The sequence below is a fragment of the Corvus kubaryi genome, unplaced genomic scaffold (assembly GCF_017639235.1).
Source record: "Corvus kubaryi isolate FWS band 111438036 unplaced genomic scaffold, C.kubaryi_AGA036_p1.0 split3-37296, whole genome shotgun sequence".
NCBI classification, from domain to species: domain Eukaryota; kingdom Metazoa; phylum Chordata; class Aves; order Passeriformes; family Corvidae; genus Corvus; species Corvus kubaryi.
In genome coordinates, this window is record NW_024582086.1 from 1,940,430 (window position 1) to 1,968,206 (window position 27,777).

A 27,777-nucleotide genomic window follows, 5' to 3' on the forward strand; every position below is an offset into this window, starting at 1 on the left:
ATCTTGAAAGCTGGAAAACCGAGTCCTCAGACGGCTGAAGGGTACCCTTGAACAAGAGAGGGAGACTGTGACAGAGCCAGGACCGGGACCAGAGCATATGGACTCTTCAAACCTCCCAGCCGCAGGCGCATCCTCCCCGCAAAACAAAGGGCTAAATTAACCACGATTAATTCAGCACGTGTCAGTGCAAGCCCTCACTCCGTCCCCGCGAGCAGCAGCTCCAGCCCGCGCGGCGAGGGAGAGGAAAAGGTTCTCCTCACTTTTCGGAGGGGGGGGGGGGGGTCCTGCCTTTCCGCCCCCCTTCGCTTCTGCACGGCGTATTTCCAGTGACCGCCACCCGCCCCTCTGTCGGGCTGGCCCCCGCCAGCCGTGTGGGACCCATCGGGGCGGGACGGGGCGGTGGGAGGCGGGGAGGGACGGGGGGGGGGACGTTACCGAAAGGCGAGGGGCGAAAAACCGAGAGAGGGGCGTGCGAGGGGCAGCGCCTCAGCCGCGGGGGATTAAAGGGCGCGGATACCTGCGGGGGCCGGCGGGGAGGCCGGCAGGGAGACAGAGAGGCAGGCCGGACGCCCCTCAGAGGAGAGAGGAGGTGGGGCGTCAGGGGGCGACGAGCCGCTCTCCTCCGCGGCTGCCAGCGTCTCCCCGCGCCCGCCGCCGCGCCATGTGGCCCCTGGTGGCTCTCTGCTGCTGGTGGGGGCTGTCGCTGTCGCTGTTCCTGTCGCCGTCGGCGACGCAGGGCCGGCCGGGCGGCCAGCCGGGCGCCCTCCTCCGCGCCCCAACTTTCGCCTCGCCATCCCTGGAGGCGCCGCCGCTGCCCGACACGACGGAGAGCAAAGTGGAGAAGCTGGGGCGCGCCTTCAAGCGCCAGGTGCGGCGTCTGCGGGCGCGCAGCGGGCGGCTGGAGCTGGTGTTCCTGGTGGACGAGTCGTCGAGCGTGGGTCCGGCCAACTTCCTCAGTGAGCTGCGCTTCGTCAAGAAGCTGCTCTCCGACTTCCCCGTGGTGCCCGCGGCCACGCGCGTCGCCATCGTCACCTTCTCCTCGCGCAGCAACGTGGTGCCACGCGTGGACTACATCTCGCGGCGGCGGCCGCAGCAGCACAAGTGCGCCCTGCTGGGACGCGAGATCCCCGCCATCGCCTACCGCGGCGGCGGCACCTACACCAAGGGCGCCTTCCAGCAGGCGGCGGTGAGACGGGGCGGCGGGCGGGGGCTGCGCCGGGCGCGGGGTGCGCGGCACCGCGGTGCGGGGCGGTGCGGTCAGGGGTGCGGTGGGATGTGCGGTCAGGGGTGCGGTGGGATGTGCGCTGGCGGGTGAGGTGAGGGGTGCAGTGAGAGGAACGAGCGGTGGTGCCGTGAGGTGCAGCACCGGTGAGGTGCGGGGTGCGCTGTGGCAAGGCGAGGTCTCGGCATCGAGGGAAGGCGCGGCGATGCAGTAGTGCGTGGGGTGTTGGGGTGCGATGGCTCGGTGCACGGTGTGCTGTGCTGGGCAGTGTGTGGGTTCTCCGCGTTGTTCGAGGGTGTTCTGTGACACGGGGTATAGGGCTGCATGATGGGGTGTGGAATGCTGTAGTGTGGGATGCAGAATAGTATGGTCAGGGCAATTATTCACTGTCTTCCTGTGCTGTCTGCGCCTGCAACTCCCATGTTTTCTGCTGCCCTTGCAAACAAATGTGTGTATTCATTCTTTGAAGGGGCATGAAGCCCATGTCTCAATTTCAGAAGTCTGGCATCTGAAACACCTACCTGGTTTCATGGTAGCAGGACTTGAGTGCCTGCTAGCTGTCAGACATACATACACATTGTTGCCAGGTGTCTGTTTTAATTGCTGGTTACTTACAAAGGTCCCCTTAGTCTGTGTACGCTATAGCAATAAGTAGGGGCATGTCCCCAGGAACATTTCCAGACACGGTAACACAGTCACTTGTAGTTCTGCCATACAAACCCATGGCAGAAATTTGGTCCAGGCAGCTCCTGGACATGTGTTGGCACTTGATCATCCTGGGGTGACTTCCCCGTAGGTGGTTCATGGACAGCCAGTCTACTCAGGAAGCTTTTTTTACAAGGCTAGGCCCTGGTCTTCTTTGTCATTTGGCCTTGGTGTTCAGAAACAACCACCAAACCAAGTCTCATTTTTGGGTTTTTTTTACATCTAATTTCTGGTAGTGTCCTGTAGCTGAGCATTGGGTGTACTTGTCTTGAAACACACACATTGTCATTTGGAGCTGAGGAGTGAGATTGCAAGAGGTGCGTCACTGCTGGGCATGTGAAATTGGCAAAGATTATTCTCCTCTTTGCATTTGGCAGGAGAAAACAAGTCCACTGTCTAATATGCTCAGAGCTGCACATGCCAAACCTGCTTTAGGAAGACACATCCCTGTATTAGATCTTCCACTGTGAATCCATGTTTCAATATAGATCCATCCCAGGGGTGTTATGTGAAAAAGTTAATGATACAAGTTTAAAATAACCATTAAAAACAAAATATAAGCATAAGACATACCATCTGCTTTCTTGATACAAAATCTTGACTAACGATATCTTTGAAGTGGAATAAACGAAAAATCCCTTCAGAAACCTACAATTTAGTTTGTTGAGCCTAGCTAAACTTTGTGGCTCCAACAGCATGACTGTCATTTTTCACTGTGGTCTTATAAGCATGTGGGAAGAAAAATATTCACATGGTGACAGGGAGAATTAAGATAGAATGACAAGGTTAAATTCCTGTCTGCTCACTGGCTCTTGGTTAAAGATACTGTACTGTGGTTTCCTTCAATATGATTTCTTCATGTCAGACAAACTAACATCTTCAGGGAACTCTCCTTTGTAGACAGTCTTCAGAAAATGACTGTTCTAAGTTTAAAATACTACTTTTGGAATAAATCTAGAACGTTTTTTAAGTATGACAAAACTGCTATTCCCTCTGGACTCTTAGACTGCTGCCTAATGTTTTTAACTGTCTTTTGGTACAACCATAATGATTTCTTATTTCACTTTTCTAAAATGTCTCTTTACAATTTTTTTTTTCTTTTACACTGTAATTTGGGGTTCCTTCCGCTTCTGACCAGATTTCTCTGCTTCTTTTCCAAACTCAAAAGTGTTTGCAAAGCATTGCAAAGTCTCTGGAATTGTATCAGTTACGTGTTATCGTAACAGAAAATGAAGGAAAGCGCATTGTTAGACTAATCCCAGCACTTTAATCATCGTGCAGCACTCTTCATTGGTAGGTCTAAAAGTGATTAATTCACATCTGCGACAGTTCCACTGAAACCACGGAGGCAGAGAGATAAGTGAATTTGCAAGGTCATCAGGCCAGTTAGTGTCTGACCTGGGAACATGAGTGAACAGGAGCCAGATTTACATAGCAGTTGCTGTCTTAGAATGTGTGGCAGAAAAACTGGTCATTTAACATCATCCTAAAAGCAGACCTGTTCAGTCTGAGAAGCTGTTGCACAACCATGTAACATCCATCTTCTTCAAAAACATAAGAGTTCTCCTTAGCACTGCAATTTTGCATCCTCTCCAAAGGTACTTCACAGACAAGTTTATTTCAGATTTTCTGTGTTTCGTCAAAGCTGTCCGTACTAACTTTTGCCACATGGACCACGCTTTGACATTCCTGCCCAGCAGATTAAAGATAAATTCTATGAGATTCACAGAAATATGCTGAATATACCACAAGAGACAGCATCCTGGTGAGAAAGGCTGAACTGCTCTTGATGTTTGGGTATGCCATCCTGTTTGTGATTTCGTGCCTTGCTTGAGCTAGCAAGTGCTCATTTTCTGAGTCTTTCTTTCAAGGCACATGCAAACAGTCTTAGAAAGGGGAAGAAACTGAGCTCGTTCATGCAAAACTCTTTGGCTTCAGTTTTTCACAGCATAAGTTGGTGGGACAGCACAAACTACATGCAGCTTATGTTAAGCAGATTGCTTGTTGCATTACGGAAGGCTGAAGAGCTGTTGTGACAGCAAGAAAGAACCAAAGCAGAATTGAAAATACAAACAGGTTTGAGCAAGTGTTGCTCCTGATGCTTAAGGAATGCTTATAAAGCCAAAAGACCTCAGTGGTGAAAAGTGTTGAGAGACCTGTAGGCAGCTGTATTGGAGCTTCTGATCCTGAGAGATAACCACTGCTAGCAGCACCCATTACACCTCGTGGGAGGGATGTGCATTTGTTACCAGATGGGTTTTGAAATAGAACTGAGGGGACATCACGTAGTGATGCAAGTTTAATGGTGTGTTCTTGTCTTAGCAGCTGAGAGTCACAGTTATATGTATGCCAGCATTGGTGTGCTATCTTTATTGATGAACAGTTTAAACATCTTGGAGCTGCATTGGTTTTGGTGAGCTGAAAAAAAAAAGATGAAAATAAAAATTATTTAAGCTACTCCAAGTGGCAGCATCTTAATAAAATTATATCTTTTAAGAAGAAGATTGTCTTATTTCTGTCTTTCCATGGAAGTAAAATGGAAACAATTTCTCTTCATAATTGAAGTGGAAGATGTAGGTGTGCACTACTATTGAGCAGAAGTCAGAGATAGTACTCAGACAGCCTTAGACAAGTCAATTGTTATAAAAAGTCTGGCAAAGCAGTAGCTGAGGGAGCCTTTGGGAGTTCCTCGGTGTTATAATAATAATAGTTGCATTAAAAAGGTAATTCTTTTGTTTTTGTAATTCATCTTCCCTCCACTGAAGTCAGTAAAGGTATAGGTATATGCAAGTGGAAGGTTTGTCACCTACATAATAAGGTGACATATTTTCTGAGAATCTGGTCTCTGAAATCTGGTGATTGTATCTAAAGTGACCTTGAGGGGGCATGACGAACGTCCAACCAGCATGTCAAGTTCTGTGCTCTGTGTTATAATTAATAAATATTAAAAAATGTCCCTCAAAAGAATGTAAGCACATATCAGTTTAGGAAAAACAGTTCTAATGCTTATTTAATACTTGTTTAAATAGTATGGCTTTGTTTCTTCTTTAAGACAAAAGCACAAAAGTACAAGATGCAGCATTGTTACCCACTAGGAAAATTAGCTTTTATTTTGAATGCATTTTCAGATTCAGGATCTCATTTTCAAATTAAAATTAAAGATTAATTGACACAAAAGAACTGAAAATCTTTTCTTACCATGTATTTGGTTAAAGTTTTTTTATTTGAAAAAAAGTAGTGCCCTCTCACTGAGAACATGAACATTCAGAGTCATGTATGTTGTCGAGTTATCCAGAATGTGTTTGTGGATTTTTATTCCTATGATCTCTGCAAAATCAGCAGCTAATAATGAGACAGTAGCAGATTCTAGGCTGTCTTTGGCATCATGCTCTAAATATCTGATGGTGGCTTGGGTCAACTAGAGCTAACTGACTGGTTGACAGCATTGGGCCTCTCTGAGTTTTGATATGGCCTTGGGAGTCTGTGTTAAAGATATAGTGGAAGAAAAAAATGAAGTCAACCTGGTTTACCTCTGTGGTCACCTTTGAAATTGCAGAGCTGGTAGTTAAGGATTTCCAAACTGAAAGTAGCATTCCTGTCAGCCATCACTAGTGTCAGCTCTAAATCGCCAGTCTTAATCAGTGAAGAGTGGTGTTTTTGAAGAGTACTGGTCCTGCATACTGCAGCCTTGCATGGGATTTGTTCAAAAGATTAATAAGGCAGGATCAGAGGCAAGATACATATCTGCACATTATTCATTGTTCTTAGACCAAGCCTGAAATGTATCTGCCTTAAGAAGTTATTAAGTAATTTTTTTTTCTGACTTTTTGGCCAGAACAAGCAAAAAGTTGTCTTTTTAGCATCATATCTGGGGCTGCCTAATCATGATTAATAGTTTCTTTGGTTGAAAATCTGTTCTTGGGAAATTGAACTGTTTGTGCTTACAAAATTGTGTCTTGCATTTTCATCTAAACAGAAGCATACAATTTGGAAGTCTGGTGTTCAGCAGATTAGCCACTTGTTATCTTCCCTTTAATTTAAGTGCATTTTTCAAAAAAAGAATGCTTAAATATGTGCATTATAAGAAGCACTGAAGGATTCTGCTAGATATTCTTCTGCCTTTTCTCTTCATTGTGGTAAAATGTGTTTGTCAGTGTGAGGTACTGAAGAGACACAGCCTGGCTTCAGGTGCTGACTGAAGTGCCTCATCCTGGGAGTCTGTATTCCAGTAGACACCACTGGTAGGATTGTCCCCATGTGCAGTGCCTCTATATGGCAGTTCTGCATTAGGTGTGTTGAGACTTTTATTCCGGTGTCACACTCTTCATTGATTATGTAGAAAGATGCAAGTGCCTTGAAACACTGTATGGCTCTATACCCTGAACTAAACACCTGCTTAATCTCACTGATTTTTTTTTTATATTCTTCTTTCTCCAGTTCCCCTAGAAGTAGTACACTTAGTAGTTCTGATGAAAAAAAAGGCAAAAAATACCAGTAAGTGATCTGTTCTTCATAGCCTTTTAAAGAATTGTCTTTCATGACTCAAAAAACTCACTTGTTAGTTCTCTTTAACATTTTGTACTGCACGCCACCCCAAACCATGGGGTTTATACTTTTGACTATACTCCAACAATATGTTCATGCTACTACTAGACATAAGTAGCAGCAACCCAAAATGCCTTATAAAAGGAATTGTTATCAGAGAGAATGGTTTAGGTTACTTTCATGCAAAATTTATAGCTTACTAAAACATGGATTAGGCCGCGAAGGCATGAAGGCATTGAGGTTACTACCTATGTTTATGCTTTTGCACAGCTTCTGGCCAAGTACTGTGCTTATGCAATGTGCTATCTTTGAGAATGACAAATCAGCCAACAGAAGTTACTGTTCTCTTGTTGGTCTTCAATTTTTGAGATGCTTATTATAGCATATTGTTTACTACTTGTTGCATGGCTGTGAGTTTGATCAGCAGTATTCAGAGCTGCTAGTAAAAGAAGATTGGCTTTTCTTGTGCCGTCACACCTCCAAACTGTTCTGTAGAACTTACTTTTAAAAATATAAGAACCTAAGAGCTAGGCAAACCAATATGAGGATTAATCCATTTTAGAAGGTTTTTGCAACAACAACCACAATGGTTGAAAACTGTACCTAAGCTAGACTGTATTTTGTTTTGGACCTGAGAAGCAAGGTGGATGTTGGTCTCTTCTCCCAAGTAGCAAGTGATAGGGTGAAAGGAAATGGTCTAAAGTTGTGCCATGGAAAGTTATGACGGGATATTAGGAAACATTTCTTCTAACTGAAAGGGTTACTAAGCCTTGGAACAGGCTGCCCCTGGAAGCATTTAAGTCACCACCCCTGGAGGTATTTAAAAGACATGTAATTGTAGCACTTTGGGACATGATTTAGTCATGGGCTTGGCGATGCTGCTGCCAAGTAACCCTGAGAGTGTTAAATTTATGGTTGGACTCAATTATCTTACAGGCCTTTTCCATCCTAAACAATTCTATGGTTCTGTTTGTGGTTTTAGCCAGCAGAAGGAAGAATTTTAATGATACGTTAGATTTAATCACAGTCACAGTCTCCATTAATTTCTTGCAGTTTGTGGAAAGTGCATCAGGTTTTATTAGTTTCCAGTTAGTTTCCAAGACTGTCTCTGTTTTCTGGATGTTCTTCATGAAGTTTTAAGGCTGAAATGATGCTTATGGGTACATCGTTTGATCCCTTGCATAACTGCATAGGGCACTCTATGACTTCCACCTATAAAGAGTACCTGTTTGTGAAGCTGTGTATGATATAATTCAATGAGATAATGATGAGGTGACATTCTCCCACTTTCCCACCTTCTTCGAATGGGAAATGCCACATGCGCATCAGGGGCTTTTCAGAAGCAGAGACCCTCACACTGTGTAAGAGAGATCCCAAGTAACTGGGCAGTTGGCCAGTATATTTTACAATGGTGTGGATTTTCCTGAAGTTTTGGAAATTAGTCATCTGAAGTATGCTTTTCATTTGTATGACACAGCCTTTTATTTTGATCCTTTCTACCACTGTTAACATATTCTAGCCTTGTGGATGTTCTCAAGTTGTTGTCATGTGCTAAGCATAAAAAGACAAAGGCAGTGAACTATAAATTTATGAAAAGAAGGCAGCAGCCCTAGGAGAACATACTCCTTTCATAACGAAGGAGTGTATTCTGTGTCTGTCATTGCTGAATAGAGTACTAGCAGCAAGGAAAGAAGCAGGGAAACTTGTACTTGGTTTTTGTCTTGCCATCATATACCTATCTCAGCCCATTTCCCTGGGCTACAGGAAGCTGGTCTAATCCTAAGCCTTACAAGGTTATATGATCAGAGCACATCTGGCATTTTCATAACTTCTGTCTCTGAGAACTGAGATGAATGTTCCTGCCTGGAAGGATCTGCACTGCACAGTGTACAGCAGCCGTCCTGACCTGTGATCTCTCAGCCATCTGTGTGTGAAGTAAGGAGTGGAAGTTTGGGAATGTGAAGAGAAATGAGTGCCAGCATCCACTGTGTTCCATATCTGCCAAACAGACCTTTCTTAGAAGACACACTCTCTATTTACAGCACAGTACCACAAAGCCTTTAGCCATTTCCCAGTGTAATGTACAGAGGTAGAGGAAAGGTGAGAAACTTGAGATACTGCTGCAAAAAATAAAACAAATCTCACAGATGTAACATCTGAATCAACAACACAATGAATGAGATCTTTCACCACTATGGTATCTGGACAATATCATCCTAAATGTTTCAGGAACAGAGATTCATTTTCATGAGAAAAACATTTTTTGTTGTCATCTCAGAGCCATTTCTGGAAGGGTCTGACAATAAGCACCTTCTGATCCCCAGTTCTTAAAAGTTAGCACCTTCACAGAGAAATCAGTTTTAGCAAGTGCTTTGCTTCAGAGACACAAAGACAAAACAGCAAAGCTGGAGTGATTTGTTCTGAGAGAAGGAGTAAATCCCCAGCATTAAAATTTTGAAGAAGTCAGGACAAAATAAGTTGTTTATTTTAAATCAATTTTGTAGGCTTACAAGAGGCCTTTACAGCAAAATACATTATATTTAGCAGTATTTCCTGACATAAGCCTCAGCATTAAACTTCTGTATGTTTATTTTGCATGTTCTGTGATGCTTTGTCCCCCAATTCCACGTGTTACTGGAATTTGTGAGTCAGATTTTGCAGGTGAGACATCATGTTTTTGATGCTCAGAATTTTCTGACTTCTCTAAATGCAGAAATTAAAAGCACTATTGTTTTTATTATTGCTTTTAGCAACAGGTTCTTTGTAGGACCAGCACCCTGCTTACGTCTCCATGCTATTAACACAATCTGAAACAAAAGCTCTTGTTAAAATTATGATACTCCCTCTGGTTCAAGGTCTCACTGGCAACCTCAACCAGAAAGATGAAAAGCCTCCTTGAATGTAAGCAGTAGTCTGTAAACACTCTGCCACACCCAGTTGGTCTGGGACATCTCTTATCAGTGATAACTTTGTGTTAGTGTTGCTCAATTCTAGCTGTCCTGGAACAAAAAAAAAAAAAAAAATTTCTTCAGATGATAATTGAGCAGTGACAGCTGGCAGTAGATGGGCGAGGTCATGAATTGTGTTTGGCCTTTTGGAATCAATTATTCAGTTCAGCTTTTCCGCCTTTTCCCTGCTTTTTTAAAGTAATAAATATTTAAAGCAAACACAAAAGAAACAAATATTTGGCAGATGTACTAGTCAATAGTGATGTGAATGCTTGGTCTGAAAATCAGTTACATATTCAGTAAAATATTTTTGAGTCCCTATTTTTATTATTAGCAGAAGACCAGAGCAATACTCGAGAAATCAAATAACATCTTTGCTATATTAATGGTGGAAATTGCTCACAGACAAAGAAAACTAAGTTTTTTCATTTTTCAAATCAAACTGAGATCTATTAGCAAAATGATATTTTGAATATAGCACACAACATAGCAGCATATAAGGGCCTCCAGCAACTTTGCAAAGTCTTTATAAACTTGTTTAAAGGTTATATAGCGCCAAGAGCTCAGAAAATGTCTGTGTACATAACATGCCTTGCTTTTTAATGCCCTGTTTAGAGACCTCAGGATGACAGAAGATGAAGGATATGTATGTTAGTTGTTTCCTGCATTCTGTTCTTTCTAATTCAGAGCTCAAAACTGCAAGCCACACAGTTTCAGATCACTGGACCCAACAGTCCTAACGCAGCTGTGTGAATCAAAATTCTATGTAGTAGCTCCTGTCATTGCAAAGCCAGTGGTGATTTTGGATTGTTTAGGCTTTTGTCCTGGTTGCTCAGGACTGTGTCTAAGTTAAGTTTGTATATATCCAGGGATGGAGAACCCATAAACTTTCTGGGAAACCTGTTTCAATGGTTGATCACTCTTGCAGCAAAAACGTTTCTTCCTCTAGTTAAGTGGAATGTTGGTATTTAAATATGTGCTTCTTGCCTCATGATACCAATTAGTAGATTCTGTATACATCTTCTTTACTCTCCCCCTCTTTAAGTATTAATATGTAAGCATGGATAAGACGACCTTAAGCCTTCTTTTCCCCCATCTGAACATTACTAGATCTGTCACTCTTTCCTCAGATGTCATGTCCCTGCATGTCCTGGCCATGATCATGCCTGGCTTTTTCACCTGTGTGCTTTCGTCCATATGGTGGGGTTGTCTGACACAGTTGTGAGATTTACTCGGGTCATGCCTGCCAATTACTGAAGGAACTATTTAAATATTTTAAATATCCAGATTACTTCTATTGATACCTCTTTTCTCTGAATTAATAGTGGAGTCTTGGTAGGGGAATATCCAAGGGAAGCTTTAAAATTAGTTAATTTCTTCTAGATAGGTAACAGTTCATTCTCTAGAGCCAGTGTGGCAGTGCAGAAGAGAGTGGGAAAGGCTGTAAGCCAAAACCTCTAACTGTGGAATATCTTTTAGTTCATTTCATGAAGCCTAAAGAGAGGATAAGATTCATTTGATTGGAGCAGTGAAAATAGCAGTGTATAGTGACCGAAAGAAAACATGGTGAAATCAGACCTTTGCTGTTTTAGAGAGGGAACTCCGGAGATGTAGCCAGGTCTTTTGTGCAGAGGAATAACAACATTTGTATTGTTACCAAAAATCAGTAAAATAAAACTCCTTAGCATCAATGTAACTTTAAGAAGCAGGCATTCTTTATTTGGTTGGATGCATGAGGGGATATCTCCTCCAAAATACCGTGCATGCTGAGTAAAGAAAAAGCTCCTGTTTATATACTATATTTTACATACATATTCTAGGTTTTTCCAGAAAAAACATACATAAAATAATAATTTTCCCAAAGTCATTAGCTTATGTTCCCTTCCCTCTGTGCATGTTTTCTGTCCTTTGGGGTGGTGGGCAATCCCAAAGTCATACCTGACTGCCTGGTGAACTGGTAAAAGTTTTCACAGGTGGGTTGGTTGCTTTCTAGTTCTTCCTACAGAGTAAGCATTGTGTGGTTCCATAGGCCAGTGGTTTTTGAAGAACAAGCATTGTGTTAAACTACCAGGTGCAAATGATTCTTCACCTGGCAACAGTTTCATGATGAAGAGGAACTGTATTTGTCACCCGCTAGCTCTGCATTACTCTTGTGAGATGACCGTGTTCCCCAGGAGCGCTCTGGATTCAGTGATAAGATGCCTCAGCTCCACCAAAAGCTATGTTTGGTCACAGTACTGGTTTTTTTTTTATATAGAATATTTATCTCCTGTCAGATTTGGACATTTTTACCTGCAGGAAGGGTAAAAACAAAGAAATCTTGAAACAAAAGTTGAGCTTGTCAAAGAGATTTAGCATTGCCATTTTCCTTCGTGAATAAAATGCTGATCTGCTTCTGAAGCCACCTATGATAAATTAGGATGTACTGTTTTAATATTCTCATGAATATATGGATCAAATCTATGCAGTGTTTTTCGTAATAAACTAACATTTACTCATTTTATTATAAGTTTAATAGTGAGTATGTTGCATTATAGGTAGTTAATTCTGTAATATTATAAAGTGGAAATTGTTTCTTTTGTATTGAATAAGTGATCCTCTGAGAAAAATAATCATCTCATTCTATGCAGAACTCATCCCCTGGTGTGTATGTTTTATGTAATTCCTAAAGTGAAAAGAAATTCAGTGTAAGTGCTCTCCTGGTGCAGCAGAGCTGAATGGCTCTCTAGTGGAGAGCTTTCTGGTTTGCTTCTGAGATGCAGTGGTGGTTCTTCCTGACCTGTAACAAATAAGATTTGCTTTGTAGCCCTTAGGTAGTGTATTTCCTACAAGGGAATGTTGGATAATGTTCTTTTGAGGGCTAGGTTCCAACCTAAGCATTTAAAACAGGCTTCTCTTGGCAAGGATCTTGGGGCTGTCAAGCCTATTATCAGAGGCTTAGTCTGTAAAGTGAGAGAGGGTAACCCATTTCTACTTGTTTCTATCTAGATAGATGTATTAATATCCAATCCTGTATGGTCAGAATCTTCTTTAAAATCAAGAGAGAGAGGAAGGACAGGAATCAGGGCCAAGAACATATGTTTATGGATTACATGCAGAAGATGTAATTGAGGCAGTAACGAAGAACCTTTGACAACATCATCACTGTGGCTGTCAAGTGACTGAAGAAGTCTTTGGCCTTCGATACTTCTCATCTCCTAATTTTGTATTACAAACTCCATGTTAATGTTAAAAACACAGAAGTTAGAATTTAGGTGGTTTGTGACTGTTCTGATAGGATTTAGTTTTCCATTACAGTAGTGAATTTCTAGAGGAGGATTTTTTATGATAACTCTTTTGTTGCACAAGACTTCATTTTTTAATTCTAAGGACTTTTATTGGCACAAAAAAAATTGGTTAGACTGCCAGATATTTGTACACACTAAACAGTCACTGAACAAAATACAGATGGTAATAACTTTTTGCTAATGTGGAAAGAATGTTTTATTTAAGACCTGGAAGGATTACTGAAACTGCCTGATCTACTACTCCTCTGAAGGAAGTGTAGACAAGAAAACAGTTACTGAAATGGTAAAAGACTACGTATTTGTAGTGGCCCCATGAATTTTCTTCAGTTATCAAGAGCACTAGTTGTTTTGTTTTGTTTGTACTTTTCCCCTATTAATTTATGGTAGTGACCAAATGGGCTAAATTCTCAATTAAACAGGCTGTCCAGCCCTGTATTTTGAGTTATGGCTGGTGCTCAGTTTTATTTGATGGTAAAATCAGAAGCAGATGTGGGTATTCCTGTCAAAGAAACAGGTTCTCAGGATCCTTTTAACTTACTAGTACCATTTAGAGGGCTTTTAAACTGTATTTATTGAAGAACCTGACAATTTATGAAAAGACTGAAAAGCCTTGTCATGAAAAAAAGTCATCTTTATGTAGATAAGTCCAGAAGGTTGGCAAGGGCTGGTGAACAATCTCTGTGTGTACCTTCAAGTTTAGGGGTTAAAAAAGTTTAGGGGTTGAACAAACATTTTAAAATAAGTGAACTTTCTGTTTGGGGGAAAAACAGCTTTCGAAACAACTTTCTGGAGAGGGAAGGAGAGAGGTTTCTCAGAATAGAGGGATGTAAGTCAGGGTTAGTGAAAACAAAAATTATGTGAAATGCTGCACAAATATTCGAGAGAAGAGGTATGGAGACTGGTACTTGTACTGTCAGCAGCCCTGACAGGATGGTGGCCTGTCCTCTTGTCTTCACAAAAAGAAACAAAATACTGAGTGGACCAACGGACATACGCAAATGATTTAAAAATAGACTTTGGTCTCCACCCCCCACCTCTTCTCTGCCCCCCCATGTTGAATGTTTCTTTCCTTCCCTTGTTGTTTTCATCTGCTTTTATACAGCAGGGATTCTGTGTCTAGAGTTACAGCTGCAAGACATGAGGGCCAAGCTGATCAGTGGCTTTGTTTTGTTTTGATTTCTCAGGGCAATGTGTAGCAATCTTGTCTGTTTGTCTGTCTTTTTCTCCAGTCAGATTCCCTGGTGCCTGAGTATTCAAGTCATCTGGGTAGCAGGAAGACAGCTTCCTGTTCTTTTACCTGTTGGCTCAGTTTGTGTCTGTGTGACAGAAGTGCTGTCCTGAAGAAGCGGTTACCCTTTGAGATGCAGAGGACAGAAAAGATGTTGGCCTCTTGCATTACCTGAGGGTCACGTAGCTAAGGCATATTTTCCCCTCAAAAACAGTCGTTTGCTCCTCAAAGATGGCTTTCCACTTACTCAAACACACATCTTTTAAAAGGGCTTGCTAAGCAATTTTTCACGGGACCCAGAACTTGATTACATGGAAAGTCATGTTTGTGTTTCAGGAGTTTCAGAGGGCTTTTGTAGCAGACTAATTTTGTAAAACAAAAATCCCTGCTTATTTACTAGTCAGAATTAAATAGTCCTGAGATATCTGCAGTCCTGTCTAGACTACTGGGGCTCAAGCTCATTTGTTCACTGTCCATGCAGACTTGTCTCTGTGTTTAGGGAAAACGTGGAAGTTTGATTGCTACTGATTATGAGCATTAACTGCTGAAGAACCAGGGTAATGTGGAATGCTATCCACTACCTTCATCTGCAAAGTGTGTGAAGCTTTCTGTCATGCACTAAGGGAAACAGTGCTGAAGGATACTACTGAAATTGCCAAGCCATATCCTTCCAAAATAAAGCTTTGCTCCCCCTTCTGTACATGTTATGACACAATCACAAGTTGAAATCATATTCTGCTGGAGCAATCTGCATGTAGGTGGAATCTTCAGAGAATTGCACTGGCAATCTCCATTATGTCTCTTAACCCTGTCTAAGTTTTGGTTTCTTCCTCAGTTACACACATTCCGCAACTTGCATATATTTGGGGCATATTTTTGCATGCTTATTATGTGATTTGCAGATTGAAGGTTCTTTTTCCAGAGCTCAGAGATGCTACAGTTGCCAAAACCAAGTGAGTATGGATGGAACACATGTTTTCCTTGTCTTGTTTTTAAAAAAAAAGGCCATTTTTACTGAAATAGCTTTAAACAAACATCCTGAGTGGAGAATTTCAGCCTGAATACTTAAGAAGTTGGATAGAAGTTTAAGTTGCTTATATTTTATTTTAAAATAGCACAGTTAATGCTAAATATGTTAATTATATGTGTTAATTATAAACAGCACTATCCTCTCTGCCTGCAATGTCACTTGTATTAGAGCGTCAGTTTCAGAATGCATTTTGAACTGAGGCATTTGTACATTTTTCCTACTGTTTGTCTTCATGTTGTCTTTTGTCTTGTCTTTTTCTTCCTGATTCTTTTCATTCTGGTTTCCCACTTCATTCTGTTTTCCCACTTCATTCTGGTTTTCCACTTATGACTTAAGCAATATGAGGAACAATAAGTTTGATTTGTGGAGGGTATTTTTGTCTGCAAGAGAATTTGGTTTCACTCCCTTTGGGTTTTGCATACAAGTAGTAATAAAATCAAGCCCAACAGCAGAACATTGCTTGGCAGTCTCTCAGACCACAGTGCCAATGGTATGTGCTTTGATTTATGGTGTGTGTGCATGTTTTTGCTTAGTATCTACCTGAAATCAGCGAACTGACAAATCAAAATCCAACTGTCCTGAAATGTGGCTTGGCTTGCTGAGAAGGGGTTTAAAAACTCTGCAGGTTATTTAGATTGGCCTAGCTAGTAAGCTTTTGGATGAGGTGAAAGCCAGACAATTTTACTTCATAAGACTAACACAAAGATTTTGTAATAAAATGGCTCAGTTTGGTTGATCTCTGGTTTTGGAGTTTGTGCTCGTTAAGGGTGTCTTAAGCACGCTTACCTACTCATCATACAATGACATGACTTTTGGAGTATCATTCAAAGGTTTATTAAATGTGGTCTTCTGCATTGATTGTAGCATGGTACAATCTGTTCTTGAAATAAACAGGGTCATAATTTGCCTGCTACCAAATCAGAAGTCTGCATCTAATTTTTTCTATGTAAGCTCCCAGGGGATGGAGAAAATACATCTTCACAATCCCCTGCTTCAGGATTGTGGACAGCAGCTGGCCACATTTAGGAAGTTGGTGGTCATCCCTTATTTACTCAGTGCTCTGACAGACAGAGGCTAATCATCAGCATGGTAACTCCATAGTGTGGCTTCTTGTTGGTGCTCTTCCTCATCCAACAATCAAATTTACTTGGAGAATAATTAGCACTATTGCATTGTCAGACTGGAAGGTTGAAATGGGCAGGAACCTATGGGGCATGTTCTCACTCAGGCAGTACTGAGTAGTGTCACACATGCTTTGTGTGAACTATTAGAAAGAGCGAGCAGCAGGGTGGAAGGGACTACAGGCATTTTTAAGGCCATGATGGACAATCTAAAGTGATCTTAGCAAACCGTTGTAAGGGAAGAAAGCACCATTCAACAGGGACAAATGGGGAATGTTATGCTGGGTTTAAAATAACCAACAGTCCAAATTCTTCTTAGGAGAGGACTCACAATAAATCAGCAGTAGGGTTTATAGTTTAGTAGATCGAAACAAAAGATTACATTAAAATATGTTAGATTGTATTTTGGGTCTTGCACTTGATTTCAATTGTTTGTGTTACCTATTTAAACTTCAGTCTGAAAAAAGTCAGTTAAGCTCTGGTTAGAATCATTGCTGAATCTGATGCAATCTGAACTTTATCAATCAGAATGAAGAGTGTCTCATTTCATATTGTGTCAGGGTTTCTGTGATTGTGCAAACTGTGACCACCTAAAGTGTGACCCAGTGGTTGGCCTTCTTCAACCACAGGCTCCATGTGCAGATGTTTGACCTTTGCTATAGTGGGTGATCTTGCAAGGGCTTAATTAGCTGTATAATTCAAATAAAAGGAGTCATATAAAGGAGGAAGCAGTGTACAGATCAATCACTCTTAACCCTTTGCTGAGGTGTGCAATTTCATTTTCTCTTCCAGCAAATACTACGGCATGCCCGAGGAAATGCTACAAAAGTGATATTTCTCATTACTGATGGATATTCCAATGGGGGAGACCCAAGACCCATTGCGGCATCCTTGCGTGAACTTGGAGTGGAGATCTTCACCTTTGGAATATGGCAAGGGAATATCCGAGAACTGAATGATATGGCATCCCATCCAAAAGAAGATCACTGTTATCTGCTTCACAGTTTCGCTGAATTTGAAGCTCTGGCACGCAGAGCTCTTCATGAAGGTATTAATGTCCTAACCTCAGACATCTACAGGGAGCAGAGAGGTCTGAATAGAAAGATCTCCAGTACTGTCTTGCATTTACATTTCATGTAGTGTTGATTGCCTTTTTATTTTTCTCATACTTTCTAGCAGAGGTGTTTGTCCATCAGTTAAAAGGATAAACTTTATCTGGCTTAACTCATCACCAACAAGATGTGAGCAAAATTCTCCTCACTGATGTATATACATATTTATATCCATTGAGCTCTTCCTTTTGTCCGTGAAGAACAGACTATGCTCTTGGCCCAGTGTAGCTTGTGCTTGAATGGATGAACCTTGTAGTCAGGTACAAGAGGCATCTAATGTACACCTTAGAACTAAACTTAATACCTTTAGGATATCTCACACAGCAACAACAGTAAACCTGTTCAGAACTGATCGAGATCTCTCTGTGTAAGGGTCAATACAATTTGAGTTTATGACCTTATAGACACAGTAAAACTGGAAAGAGGAAGAGGTGGAAAGTTGTTTGGACTGTGTTTTTGCCCTATTTTAATCTGCTATATTCTGAAAAAAAAAGGTTCTTCCTGAAAAATAGAGTAGGTTTAGACAAGCAAGTGAGAACTCATGATTAAACATTTGTTTGGCAGTACTGCTTGATTGAGGCTTAGAACATCCGTCAGGCTACCCATTTGAATTTATTTGCTATAACTTTTTAAACTGTGCTACTTTAAAATAAGCGGTATAAAATAAGCTTTTCTGGTGCTTTGTAGCCAGCCTGTTTGTTCCAGGTAAGGTTGGATTGGCTTATGTGAATGTGCCAAAGATTTTTATTTTATAATATGACCAACTGGTTTTACATGCCATGACCAAATGTTCTTCTGATGCCAAATATGGCATCCACCAAAGCTGGTAAAAGCTGTCTCAACAGCTTCTGTTGTCAGTGAGACTGCATTCTGGCAGTGCTAGACTCCAATGAAGCTGAGTGAGAAAATCTGAGTGTACTGTGGATTTCAGTGAGCCTTTTTCCAGAATAAGGACACCAATCTTTCGCATGCTGAGCATAGCAAGGCTCTGCTTCATGCTGCCACCACTAGTACTTGGAACTGGAGCCTAGGGTTTTTAACAAATGTTTCACTAATGATATAATGTGAGATGGTGGGATTACTTTTGTTTGAATTCTTTGTTAATGAATTGATACAATTCCAGACCTGCCCTCTGGCAGCTATATCCAAGAAGATATATCGCATTGTTCGTACCTCTGCGAGGCAAACGAAAACTGCTGTGACATCATGGCAAGCTGTAAATGTGGCACTCACACTGGCCAGTTTGAGTGTATCTGTGAAAAAGGATACTATGGTAAAGGACTACAACATGAATGTACAGGTGAGTCTCGTGTCTCAGTATTTGGATTTCTCTGTATGGTCTGAGTACATGGCTAATCTATCTGAGAGCTAAAAGATGTGTTTGGGATTATGGCTATGAACCTGCATCAAAATGCTTCCAAGGCTTCTGGAAAGCTCTCTGGCTGAAGACATAGAATAGCTCTAGCAGTCAAACTCACCTCATACCTCGTCTTCAGCAGTAGCTCAAAGAGATGCACAGGAAAGAGATAAGAACAGGGCAAGTCCTCTGACAAAGTAAAGCTTCCCTGAAACACAGCACACGGGAAATTTGTGACTATGAGTTTACCAAGTCTGAGGTAATATCTTTTTCCCTCAAGTGCTCATAGTACATTTTTCCCTCATGACGAACTTTCACAAACTGTCCTGTTTGGAGAGGGGCCTACAATTGTGGATCTTTGCAGGACAAATTCTGAGCAAAACTTACAGTCATGTAAATGTGCTTTAATTTCTCATTATGACTTCCAGTTACTATACAGGAAGAAAACATTTGAGTCACTAAGCAGAGGCTTGTCATTGGGACATTTCACTGATACTGGTTTTGCTACTACTTTTTGGACAAGCCCTTTTACTCATATGCATTCAAAGTATTGTTAAAATAACAACAGTTTACACTTCTTTGCAGAAGTTGATCTGTAAAGTTGTATTATACTCCCTGCCAATTATCACATTGTAATTCAACTTGTTCCTCTGGAATACCTTTCCTTTTTTCAGTAGGTAAGCAGAAATTCATTGGGTTTTGAGTGCAATATGAGTAGAGGAATGTAGTTAGGAATCAATGTCAGCACTAGCACATTGGATCAGAATCGTATTTTATGTAAGTAGCTGTAGCTTTCTTGTGTTCTCAATTAATTCTAAACAGATACACTATTCAATTTTGCTTATTTTCAATTCTGATTTATTTAGACCACATTTTCATCGTATTTTTTTCTTTTGTCATTAATTTTCCTTCGCTTTGAGTGCCATAGTAAGCAATGAACAGAATAGATACAGCATTTCTACCTCTATCAGTAGCTCGTATCATTAAATATTGCTTTGAGCTGTTCCTAAAGAGAGCAGGACCATCATTTTAGAGCTTCCCTTTCTACATGAAAGGGTCTTTTGATGGGGTAAGTGTACATTTCAAGTGCCACCAAAAATGGTAAATGTCAGATTTCTTAAAATGGGCACTTTGCAGCTGCAGACAAAAGTTTTCAATTTTGCTTCTTTGGTAGGTGCTTCTGAAATAAGTTTGTAGGAGGGTCTGGTGTTAGATACACTGCCAGTAAGCTGATGATTGCAGCCATCTGCTCTGTGATGGCAACTGAAGTTGCATACGTGTACTTTAGGGAGAATTTGACCTAAGTAACTCAAACCTTTTCTTTATGTATTCTCTCTTCAACTCTTGCATTCTTCAAGACAGACAGGAAAAAAAGAGAATACATGTTCTTTAAAACAGCCTATTTTGAAATCTTTTATTCTGAAAAGGATTTCAACCTTTTTTTTAAACATTTCACATCTGAGCATAGCTGTGGATTTGTAAAACATGAGGAATCTTAAGAATGCATCTTAACTTTTCGTCACTCTATAACGTGCAGGAGGATTTGTGGCAAGTTTACAGTGACAGGACTTCAATTTTAATTGGACTATTTTTAGCATTTTTTGGCAAAACCTGAAGATACACCACTAGCCTATGCTTCCCTAGTACAGTAAGGCTTTTTTTTAAAAGAATTTGAATTAAGAGGGAAATTGTTTTTCTGTGAAGTAGGTTATTTTTGCTATTGTGTTTCTTCTCTGGTTATATTCTGTATGCTCTTGTGCTTTTCATTATACCACCTTACTGTTGTTTGTAGTTTTAAATGCGAGGCATCAGAATAACATGTAAAATCCTAACAATTTTTTACTTTCATAATTACCAGAAAACACTCTCTAGAAAGCTTCTGTAAAACTAAATAGGAGCCACATGCTTTGTGCTGAAAAGCAGAAATTCAGTGTCCCCTCCCACTCTTTGTAATATTGTTGATGATGTGCGACTGAAGGAAGAACAGACCAACTGTTCTCTACTTTAAAAAGCAAACCAAACAAAACTTCTTGGCGTACACTGGGAACTTCATGTGGCCAGAGACATCTGTGATGATTGTGGCAAAGGAAGGGAGAGAGAGGAAAAATGGAGGCAGGATTGTAACCAGTTCCCAAGTATTGCAGAGTGCATAAACACCTCCTCTTCAGTAACTCTTCACTTTTTCTTCTCCTTCTTTTCCTTGATTACAAATGTTGAGGTTCAAACCAGAGACAACCAAAGAAAAATACAGAAGGCAGCAAAAATAAATCTTGTGATTTTTCATTAAGACTCTTTTTTCCATTTCATCAATAAAAGGCGAGTTGTTCAAATCAACTGCACCTTTCATAGGAGAGTAAAACAAATGTCCAGATCTCCATTTGTATCTTCTTCTCTCTCTTAGGAGATTAGAATCTATGTCTTTAATATGGCCTTTTCACAATTTTTTTTCAGTAGGACTCTCCTTGGAAAGCTCTGTTTTAAGTGGTCTCTTCGGTTGGATGACCTTTTAGGTTCAAGATGATGCAGATAAAGGTGGGACCCATCATGTTCACCTCATCAGTTACTCCTAAGAAGCATCACAGTTATTGGGGAGGTTAGGAAACTGTTGTCTTACAACCACTAGTTTCTTTTTTCTAACATGTAGACCCCATTTTTTGCAGCACAAGGTATCCAAAAAGATGATGTGCAGCTCACAGGGCAGAACGAGTAACTTCATTCCTTCTAGTCTAGGCTGGTTATTCATTCTTTTGTTTATATTTAGCTCACTGCTTGGGTATAATTATTGAATTCCACCATATGCATGAATATTTAATAGGTTGCCTAGGCTTTTATTTAGGAATATGCAGCATATCAGTAATCATGTGCATAACCACAAGGGCAACAGTTTTGGCTTCAAAACACCACATAGATTAGATTTCTGAAGAGCCTTTCCAATGAAACATGAAAACATGTGAAAACTTAACTTTTTTTTCCTTTTTTTTAACAAATATTAATTCAGAACACATTACTGAAAAGACTTTAAACCGGGGATATGTACATCCAGCAATGCAGGGAAGATTTGCATTTTGTGGTTTCTTGGACTGAGGAGCCAGTTTTCATCTGAGCATTTTTTCCATGAGGTTTTCAGGATTGTTCCTGTTGAGAATGCAAAACAAAACCTGATGTTCATAAAATGGCTATCTTTCTAGTTAGAAAGAAACTTCTGTGTTTAATGTATTACTGGGAGTTCTTTTCTTAATCACACAGGAAGAACTTTAATTCCGGTGGTGTGTCCAATGGTCTAGTCAAAGGAAAGTAAATATTTCTGCTGCCATGCTGTCTCCTTCCTCCCTTGCTTTTGACAGGAGCTTCTACTCCCCAGAAGCTGAATCACCCTTTCTCAATATTTCTTTATGTGAGGTATTTCTTTAGCTGCTCTAGAGGAGTTACTGGGTTAATGAAACTATACTCTTCAGTAAGTGCCTACCATGGATCTGGAGGAAAACCACCAACAGTACAGAGATTCTGACAGAAAGGGAGGGAAAAGAAAGCAAGAAAGGTAGTGTGAAGAAGAGTGTTGATAATGTCTCCAAGCACAGTAAGATTTCAGGCTAAATTTTCCTATTGAATCTGAAGGTTTGAATTAGTTTATGGAACTGCAGATTCTCAAGCTCTTAGAACTTAGCTTCTTGCTGTCTCACAAAGCAGTGCTATTTTATGCTTTCATTCATTGATTCTACATCTTAAAACTGGGTGGGAGTCTGCTTTGATTCCTCTCTTCTCCTTTGCTTTTAATTTCTAAGCCAAAAAAACACTCTTCAGTTCTAACTTAGCTGTCAGTAAAAGAGGGCTCTCTGAAAGACCTGCAGCCAATGAAAACTGATAAATTGAAAAAGGGGCATTTCTTCAAAGTGTCAAATGGCTGCTAGTGTGGTATTTTGTGTCATATAACCCTGCAGATCTTGATATACCAAAACAAGGAAGCAAATAAAAATTTTACATCTGCAAGGAAGTTGGGATGTATGTGCTTAATGAAGCCTTAATTAAATGCTTTCAAAACCTTCACAGTTTGGAAAGACTTAGGAGTTAGACTCACCTGCTGTAGAGACAGAAAAGTTTTACTGGAGAGACCTTTCTCTGTGTACAACATCTGTCAACATGTGATTCGCCCCTTTTACTGAACAGCTCTTTAATCATGATCCCATTTCTGTAACCCTTTGGGGGGATGAGATACTTTTGTATACTTTATTATTTGTAATTTAGTCTTCCTTTATTGCAGCCTCTTTTGAGTGGCTTTCCATCTGTGACAATACACAGAGGTTCTATTGTGAATACACTGTGTCAAATTGCCTGGCTGTCATGTAAGGAGGAGGGATCTAAACCAAGAGCAAGGATGCAAAATGCCTGTAACTAAGTAATGCTGAATTGATGCGTAATTAACACTGGCAAAAATATTCCTTGTTGCTATTCTGTGTATTTTTTTCTGTTTCTTATAAATTTTGTGAGTCTTTATGGGTAAGAGTTTCAGGACAACATCATGATGGTTAAATACAAAAGAAATGTAAATGTGTTTTTCTAGTGAGGGTGTCATAACATCATAAGAGGTGAGTACAAGAGAAATGTAAATCAGTTTTCCAGTGGTTTTCTGCTGAGAGTACTGGAAGACAAGTGGATGAGAAAGGTGGAAATAAAAACCAGATACTATAGGCATGGCTACAGAAGTTTAGTAGGTTGATTACCTTTAAAAAATTTTTTTAAGACTGAAAACAATAATGTAAGAAACAGGACTGAAGAAAATGGCTTTTACAAATATTTTGTGTGCAAAATAAACACATCTGGAAGCATGCAGACATGCTATTCCAGATTTTTTACATTTAAATCTGCTTTCTCATAAATTCATCCCTTGAAGTGCAGTATTTCCTGCTCTTGCTTCTGGAAATTAGGGTACAGGTTCTCCTGCTTGTTGCTATAGGAAGCAAAGCAAGGCTGAGGGAAAAACTTAATTGGATGCTGCAAGATTTTTCAAAATGGAGCACACAATAGAAATAAATCCCTTGGTTTGAAAATTTAAAAGTGTGTTGTCAGTGTATTCTTCATATCAGGAGAGGCTTTGGGTTGGTTTGTTTTTTTTTTTTTTTTATTTTGTAGGAATGACTGATGGAGATGGAGGTAGCTGCATGATCCTACAGTACCTTTGCTGGTTTTTTAAGTGACTTCTGACACAAAGTCATTTGTTGGCCACCTGTACAACCTGCTTTATGAAGATGGAGCATTTCTGGCAGTGAATTTAAAGACAGATTTAGTCCATCAGAAAAGCTCTTAAACAAACCGTAGAGTCAGACAGTGAGCTCTCCATAAAAAAAAAAAAAGTTTTAATATCAATCCACAAGGACTTTGCCTGCAAAATTGTAAAAAAGGGGGTTTTCTTAGTCAATTTGGTACAGGTTTTTTCATGTAAATAACTAGCACATGAAGCTGCAGGTGGGTTTTCCCCATATCTGTAGTTTAGACAAGCCAGTTGAAGTGGGTAAGAGTATCTCCACTACTATCAATGCGATCTGGATCAAGTCCTTGGAACTGAGTGACTCTTCACCTTGTGTGTCAACTATATAAATCGTCTGTTGCAAAAGAAAAAATTGTAACATGATATCTAATATGGGTAACGATGTTTCTATGGTATGTGGGGGTTTTTTTTCTCTGTACCACGTAACTTGTCCCCCTTGAATTTTAAAGGAACTGTCGCAGCAAAGAAAACCCAAAAACTGAAAAAAAAAAAATCTACCAACAAAAAAGTTTTCTCTGCATTTCTGCACCATTTCTGAGGAATTTCTCTAACAAATGAAGTTGTAGGGTGAAGGTGAATACCCAGATTCAATTTTGACATATGCAGACCAGAAAAGCAGAGTATATAATTTTGCATCTGTACATAGTATTGAAAAGATTCATCCTTTCCATCTAGACGTCATCTGAGGCTTTAGAAAATAAGTTTCTATGCTAAACCAGACTCTTTCCTATTAAGTACAGAACTGTGTCTGAAATAAATTTGTTGGAATGTTAGAAAGTGATATACAACTTACTCTTTTTTCCTTATCTTCGAAGTGATATATCTTGGTCATCTCCAAATGTCATGAAAATAAAGCCTCCAGAACATAGGTGCAATTTGAGGAGAAAAAAATCAACCACTTGGAGGGCTTGAGAGATGCAGAAACCATACTCTGATTACAAATAGACATGACACAGAAATAATCTTCAGCTTTCTGTGTCAATCGGACTTAGGCTCTCCACGGAGCCTGTCTCCATGTGTCCTTTATCCACAAGGTAAACATTTCAGGCAGTCATTCTAATGAAAAAGGTTAAAAAAAAAGTGTAAATACAGTACCTGCTAGGTTTAGCCTTTCATTAAATGACTGCAAAACCATTACTTTTAAGCCTGGGCTTTGTCCTGAGACTCTAGACAGGATGAAAAGCAGGCTCCCTTCACTGAGATTGTACATGGTATGAAAACATCCTTTTTCGGTGGTGCAGTCCTGGGAGAAGTGGTGGTTTACAAAATCTGCCCTGGACATGCCGTCTTTAACTGCTTAAAATGTTCATCAGCCAGTTGTCGCTGATTTTTAAACAGTTTAGGCTCAAACCATTTTAATAAGGGCCTTTGATAAGCCATTGACTGGTCCTGCAGATTTGAGAATCTATTTTAGGATTGGGACTGGCATCATAGCAGGCATTTACTGGAATAGTTGTCCCTTGAAATCCTTAATGAAAAGTCTTCTACTGCAACGTTCTTTGGTTACCTCTGTGGATCACATAGTGTCATCTTACTTTCACTGCCTTTTCAGAAACACATAGCCAGGATGTTTTCATAGACATATTGTTCCTGAATTTGTGCCATCTCACAAATTAAAAGCAGACATCTTAGCATTCTGTGAGCTTTTAAGTAACTTTTGTCTTAGAGAAGAAAAGATTTAAATTCTTGAAACAGTGCATCAAGGACAAAACGAGATAGCAGTATACAGCAAAGTGTTAATTTTGAAGTGAGGAGAGAGGTTAAGAGACTTAAAATTTGTTTTAATTACTTACTTTGTTCCCGGTGGGTCTCCGAGGCTCTGAAGCTTCACATTTAACTACTTAAGTAATTCCTAGAAAGTAATTGCTACAGTTAACTTGCAAGTTTTAATCTTAGTACCTGTGAGGTTGCGCATAAGTATCATGATTTCTATTGTCATAAAGTTGCACCGGAAGTCTTGTCAAAGTTGATTCATTTAACTGGACTTGAGCATAGCACTCTCATTGTGACAAAATCAGGCATCCCCTGTGTCTCTACATTTGGATTTTGATGGATTGTATACAGTGTATTTGTCACACTGTCAAACAAATTTGACTCTTATCTCTCAGAATCAGTTTCACATTGAAGTGAGGTGTAGGAATATTTCCTTTTTTAAAAAAATCCTTGTCTTGCCTTATGCTGTGAAATTTACTTTACCCAAGCCAGGGAATACTGCAAAGTGCTTTCACTGTAAGAAAGACTACTGTTCCTTTCAACATTTTAAACAAAATTATCTACTTCTCTCCCAATATGATAGTACTGTGTAAAAAATGCAATTTGCAGCAATTGCAAATGTTCAGAGGTGGTGACCTGTTACTTGCCTTGGTCTTGCTGAGAGGGGGAAGAAAACTTAGAAGTAAAGGTGCACAAAGCTCATCAATCATAACCACATCTGAATAAGTCATTTGTTTGCAGATTTTGACGTAAGCAAATCCTTTCAAGGACTGTGTACCTGAAAAGCAATATAGAGGTTTCTTCACTTGTCTACCACCCTCATAAGGCATAAACATCGTAGTGAGAAGGGATGAGATTGTTTTTCTGCTGCCTCTTTGGTTCAGTCCCATCCAGCTCATTTCTCTGTGCTCTCTGTGGAAAATTGTCTGGCAGGTTCCTCAGATCATTTCACAATTACTTCAGGGAAGAGCCCTCTCTGTCCTCTGCAGTTGTGCTCCTTGCTCCCACATTCTCTGTTTCTTCAGACCCACAGGGGTCCAGAAGCACTTCACATTCTAGTACCACTCAAGAAAAGACCATGGACACCAAGAAGCGTATGGTGGAAAAAACACTGTGATGAAAAGGGTCCAAAAGCACACTCATCTTGGAGAAGAATCACAGCATATAGGCTGCAGATATTCCATTATAAACTGATTATATCTGCCAAGTACTCAGCAGCCGGAATGGAGCAGTTGGGTTGACTGTCTATAAGCACCCACGTTTTCTTCTATCGGCCTAAAATCTGCTGCAGGTAGCCCAAATTTCTCAACCTGAAACAATGCTGACTGCATAGTGGAGTGTGATCCGGTCCCTAGGGAATGAGAAAGCAGCAGCACAGATCAATTTTGTGAAACAGGAAATTGTTTTTTACTGGGTTTGTTGGTGATTTGATGAAAACAGAATCAGGACTCTGTGTAGAAATGGGAACCACTTCAGGTCAAAACCCTAGGGTTTCATTTGTAACCATGCAAAACAAAGCCAGAACAACAACTCAATACTTCCAATGCAGATCTTGTAGTAGAACTGGCACCTGAAGGTGGTTTGAGAAGTTGAACTTTTTCTCCCTAGACTGAAATTTATTGAATAGGAGAATTTTTAGTCAATAAGACTAGGAAGAATGAATGGACCTTGGGGCTGGTGGGGAGTTGGGAAACAGTGATGATACAGAAGTGAGTAAAACATAGTTAATGGAAAGCAGTGTGTGGTCTAATTATAGTCATGTCATTTAGATATAATTTGGACCTGACAGATTTGAAACAAAACCCTATAAAATTAGGCACTAAATTGCAGGTTTTAAGCAGTGTAAAGCCTAGAGAAACGGCAAAAATCTCCCATCTGTGTAGGTATGGGCAGATGCACTGATTTTACACAGACCTGCACTTATTTTAACAACTTCAGATCTTTCTCCTGGCCATTAAGAAAATATGCTGGTTTTTTTTTTTCCCTGACATCAAAAGAAACATTCTGAAGATAGCAAAAAAAAAAAGGACAAACTTTTGCCCCAAAAAAGTTCAAAGAAAGTGTGTTCCCTTGTATAGGCTAGTAAGTATCCATGCAAAATTGCCATCTCCTTGTGGCATGGGGTTTGTTTCTCAAACAAAAATTCCGGAAGATAAAGTACAAGAACTTTTCTGCGTTGAGGCTACTAATACTGCATGTCATTTTTTTACAGATTATTGCCATTAACTCCAGCCTGTTCGTTGGTT

At 40.2% G+C, this 27,777-nt stretch overlaps 1 protein-coding gene across 3 annotated transcripts in view; it reads left to right on the forward strand.

Annotated features, from left to right (window-relative positions):
- The first annotated feature begins 281 nt into the window (after window positions 1–281).
- Window positions 282–27,777, forward strand: part of SVEP1 (sushi, von Willebrand factor type A, EGF and pentraxin domain containing 1) — a 120,729-nt gene continuing 93,233 nt past the window's right edge. For 2 of the 3 annotated variants that reach the window (XM_042015336.1, XM_042015337.1), the window contains exons 1-3: window positions 282–1,186; window positions 16,879–17,134; window positions 18,322–18,498. In XM_042015336.1, the coding sequence (XP_041871270.1) occupies window positions 662–1,186; window positions 16,879–17,134; window positions 18,322–18,498 (958 nt within the window). In that variant the 5' untranslated portion in view covers window positions 282–661. The remainder of the gene's footprint in view (window positions 1,187–16,878; window positions 17,135–18,321; window positions 18,499–27,777) is intronic. The other variant, XM_042015335.1, reaches the window with a different exon arrangement.